We start from the raw sequence: 4,846 nt of genomic DNA, 5'->3' as shown, positions 1-4,846 counted from the left end.
TTAAAGATTGATACACTTTCAATCAAACCTCCTCCAGTTTGCCATCAATCGAAGCAAGTCTTAAGCCCTAAATGATAACACATGGCTCAGATTCCTTTGTCTGATTAGTAAGCAAATCGTAACTTTTTCTGTTCAATTCATTTGTCTTGATTCCTTTTTCACACACACTCGTTAACACATGCACACGTATGTATATATATCTGTGTGTATATATTGAACATATTGCAATTGGATTTTATTTCTTTTCGTCATTAATCTATGCTCCTTTGCTTTTGAAAAAAGAAAAAAACATATATAAGTATTTGATGGTGGACTTGTTGGATCAGTTTACGAGCCTTTTAGGATTAGTCTCAACATGGAAATCTAAAAAATTTGATATCAAATGCTTATAAAAAATTTGAGATCAAGTTTGGATTTTGGTGGATTAAGACCTTTAGATTTTATTTATTTAATGTCGCTAAATCATTTAAAATTAGATAACCAATACTATACTAAAATTTCTTTAAATTTTAGTAATTTTTAAATAATTAAATTAGATGGAGACCTCTTAGCCTGCCCTGGACACCAAAGTAGGCAATAGTTCAATCATTTCCTGCTGGTCTGAGTGTGTAGCATATAGGTTTCATCATCCCATTTATCTTAATTTGTTGCTCATCATTGTGGAATGTGGACCTCAGTTTTAAAGCAAATTAAATAAACAGTGCTCCATTGATGTGGATTATTATTCTCTTAATGGATTTGTCAAAATGACTCAAAAACATGTGATCTTGGAGGCATACTTCGTTAAGCAGAAGAAAACAAAGTGTATAAGAAATAGAAAAGTTGGAAAGGATAACCTTAAAAAGCTTTCTTTTATCTCCTAAACTCCAAAGATAACAATGAGCAGCAAGTGTTCATTTGAATACGTTTATAAATCATAATCCAACGTAATAGATGGGTATTTTATATTAAATAATATTTCTTTGTCATAATGGGTGATGTGTGAAAATCATTTGTTGGTCCGTTATTCAAATTCCAACCTTCGTTAACGATATCATTCTCTATATATTTAAATTACTTCTTCTAAGTTTGATCTAGTGTTGTGTGTGTATATACATATACACATTACATACATATATATATACACACACATATTCTATTTCTTCATTCCATAGTCTTAAATCTTTAACTAGGAATTTAGGAGTTAAAATTCAAAGCCACCAACACATAGGTAGTCCAATTAGTTTTTATGTATAATTAATTATTCTAACTCAATTTAGATCAAGAATTATTCAAGATTGTTTCCTCTTTCTCAAATGGCATGTAGAGTATACCTCTGTGTAATGTGTCTTTAGGCATCTACGCACATGATAGGATTGATGCAAAAGCTAGCAAACTCTATAAATGAGGCTTTTTTAATATATGTATTTAGTATTAATTTATCAAAAAAATGTATTTAGTGTTAATTTATTATTCCAACACTCCCTTGTACTTGTCTCCCCATTTTCAAGACTTACACATATAAATTATGTGTGTGAAAAATATTCAACACTCTGCTCTCTCTCTATTTAACTCTCAATTTTTTATTTTCAATTTATATTGTCCCATTTAACTCTCTATTCATCTCATAATCTCCCTCATCTTGTATATATGCTTGTTATACACATAGTGATACAATTATCTAGTAATCAATGGCATTGATTTTGTGGTTGTATTTTGATTGAAAAAGGTCTGTAGTGTGTGTTTAGGAAAAGTTTAATCTTGACACCGTCTATCCTTATTGAGGGAATTGGTAGTGTTTCGATGTAAATAGATCTCTAAATTACATTATATAATTATGATATTTAATTGTTTTATATTTCATTATTTTTTGAACTTCATATTTAGTTTTTTTTTTTTTTTTTTTTTTAACTAATGAGTCAATTTTCGAAGTTGTTGGAGAAATGGATGAGAGACAAATTATATGCTATTGTCGATTTGATGGGAAAATTGACAAAAATGAGAATGGGGAAATTACATACATCGGCGGTGTCACAGACCCTTTTATGATAACAACAACAACAACATATGAATCATTTGTAAATGAGTTACAACAACGTTCATCTTCAAACATGAGTGGTAAAGTCATATATTATACCACCGAATCTAACAAGAATGAACTTTTGAGGATGAAGGGAGAATCTGGATTTAGAGTGATGCTTGTAGTGAGTGGTCCCATGCTAAATGTGTATATGGAAGATGTAGCGCCTGTAATTGCATCATGCACAATTCCTACTGATCATAGTGAGAGGTAAGACACATATATTTAAAGTAATACATTGATGTATGCGCTACATAGGTTATGTGATTTTTAATATACCTTTTTATCCACTTGTAGAAAATTTGTTGAAGCCACATCGCCAATTGGTCTTCTGCAAAGTGTTGCGTCAACGTCTTCATTTCCTCCGATAAATGCACATCGGGATTCTTTCCGACACATTAATGACATTCTTTGCGTGGATCAGCTTTTTGACAGCCCAAATGATTTCAAAGATGCACTCGTTTTTTTTGGTCTTCGTAATCATTTTCGGTTCAAGTACTTGGACAATATCAGAAAATATTATAGAGTTGTGTGCGAGGTTAATAATTGTCCATGGAAATTGTCAGCTGGTTGTGAAGGAAGTGGTGATATAGTGAGAATCAAGCGGTTTAATGATGTTCACACTCACACTGCTCAAGACATTTCAGATTATAAAGCCATTTTTTGGTCGAAGGAAATAGGTCGAGCTATTGTGAACAAGGTTAGGGACAATCCTAAATGCACCCCCAAGACTATTTCCACAGACATAAACGGTGAATTTTCTGCTAAAATGACTTACATGCAATCGTGGAGAGCTAAGGAGTGTGCACATCATATCATTGAGGGAAATCCCAAGGATAGCTATATTTTAGTCCCGTGGTTGTGTGAACGAATAACAGAATATATTCCCGGGATAAATACATCGTGGGAGTGTACGGATGATAGGAGATTTAAGCGAGTGTTTGTAGCTTATGGGTGCTTTATACGAGGTTTCATCAACTATTGCAGGCCCATGTTAGCAATCGATGCTTGCCACTTGAGTGGCAATTATAAAGGAACAATGCTTGGTGCAACGGGGTTCGATGCGAATGATGGCTTGTGGCCTTTGGCGTATGCTGTTGTTTCTTCTGAGAATGATGATAATTGGCATTGGTTCTTGAGTAAGGTGAAAGAGATTCTAGATGGTCGCATTGTGACAATCTTAACCGACAGGCATCCGAGCCTAATAAACTGTATTATAGATATTTTTGGCTCCCAGTACCACTCATGGTGTCTTCGTCACCTAACGGCGAATTTTTCTACATCCATTCTTGGGAGACAAAGTTTAGGATTGAGGGCTTCAGGTAAAGAGCATGTGAAAAAATTACTCGATAAAATTGCATATGCTCGAACTGTAGATGAGTATGAGAATGCATTAGCTGCCATGCGGGTATTTCGAGGGGAGTTGTGCGATTGGGTTTTGGCGAATTCACCTGAACATTGGTCAAATGCTATGTTTACTTCCAAGCGTTGGGATAAATTATACACCAATCAAGCAGAGTCCTTCAATGCATGGGTGAAAGAAGAGAGGCTTTTTTCAATCACAAGGCTGATGGATACACACATGCAAAAACTCAGCAAATTTTTATACCAAAAGAGTTTGGACGTTCAGAAGTGGACTATCCCGGTTGGGGATCGTATTGAGGAGAAAATCCAAAAAGAGCAAGAGTTAGCACTTGGTTTTCAGTCGATGCGTGTTTCGCCTACTGAGTGTACAATATATGATCGAGACAGAAAACCATTCAGGGTGGTATTTGGCAGTGAAAATTCTTGTAGTTGTTTGAAGTGGACCATGAGTGGGATTCCTTGTTCGCATGCATGTTATGCCATCCATGAATTATCTTTAAATATTTATGAGATGGTTGATCCATGCTTTAGGGTTGAAACACAACAAAAACTATGCGAACATCTCATGTCTTCTGTCCCCATGCATGATATGCCGAATCCAGCTGCTGTTGCTGCTGACGGTGAAGGTGCTTCCTATCTTAGGCCTCCTGCAGTAACACGTCCCCCTGGACGACCTCGTATTAAACGAATCGAATCACAATTTCAAAATGTAAGGTCGTTACACTGTTCGCGATGCAGCGAGAATGGTCATAATCGTCGAAAGTGCAAGGCTCCTATACCTGGATAGAATAGTTATATAATTGCTAATTCTAAGGTGTTAAGGCCTTAAATATGGAATTATTTTGTAATTACTATTAATTCCTTGGAGCTCCCCTACTGCATTAGTATAACTATGTTGTGATAGTATTTCTAACTTATTTAGAAAACATTTCTAAGTATAATGTAACTTATTCTAAGTTGAATCTGTATTATTCGTTTGGTGGTTTATTTTGGTATTGAAATTATTTTCCTGGGTCCTCGTATGAGTCTCATGTGGAGTGTTATTTAAAAATCATAGGTGTGTGAGTTTTCTGGCAGCTGGAGGGTCGTGAAAGCAAGGAGGTTATGGGATTATGTGACAATGGACGGGCTTACATGTTACATGATTACGGAAGGCTAGGAAAATAACATCGTATTAAAGTCATTATGACTTGTTTCCTCACAATGTCAGAGCACGCAATATACTTATTCGCATAAACTATTCTCAGGTGTCTAATTTATCGTATGCGTGCCAGAGAGCGTCAATTAATAAAAATAGCTTTTTGAAGTTCAATTCTAGTGTTTATCTTTTTTATATTTTTTTTAATAGAGAATTGTTGCAGATATATTTTTCCCCAAAATTTGTACCATAGCTGATCTTCCTATTATCCTAAATTGAAATAT

General features: G+C 34.8%; 1 protein-coding gene across 1 annotated transcript; it reads left to right on the top strand.

Annotated features, from left to right (window-relative positions):
- Nucleotides 1–1,922: 1,922 nt before the first annotated feature.
- Nucleotides 1,923–4,211, top strand: LOC132270567 (uncharacterized). Its single transcript, XM_059771747.1, has 2 exons — nucleotides 1,923–2,269; nucleotides 2,357–4,211. The coding sequence occupies exons 1-2, from the start codon at nucleotides 1,923–1,925 to the stop codon at nucleotides 4,209–4,211; spliced, it is 2,202 nt and encodes a 733-aa protein (XP_059627730.1).
- The last annotated feature ends 635 nt before the right edge of the window (nucleotides 4,212–4,846 follow it).

Source organism: Cornus florida, unplaced genomic scaffold, assembly GCF_030987335.1.
Source record: "Cornus florida cultivar Cherokee Brave unplaced genomic scaffold, ASM3098733v1 CherokeeBrave_3.0.0_Hap2_Chr08, whole genome shotgun sequence".
NCBI classification, from domain to species: domain Eukaryota; kingdom Viridiplantae; phylum Streptophyta; class Magnoliopsida; order Cornales; family Cornaceae; genus Cornus; species Cornus florida.
This window is presented reverse-complemented; position numbering and strand designations above follow the sequence as displayed.

Coding starts and splice junctions, on each gene's coding strand:
- LOC132270567 (XM_059771747.1), top strand. CDS start 1,923: ATGGATGAGAGACAAATTATATGCTATTGTCGATTTGATGGGAAAATT. Junction 2,270..2,356: donor CCTACTGATCATAGTGAGAG/GTAAGACACATA, acceptor ATCCACTTGTAG/AAAATTTGTTGAAGCCACAT.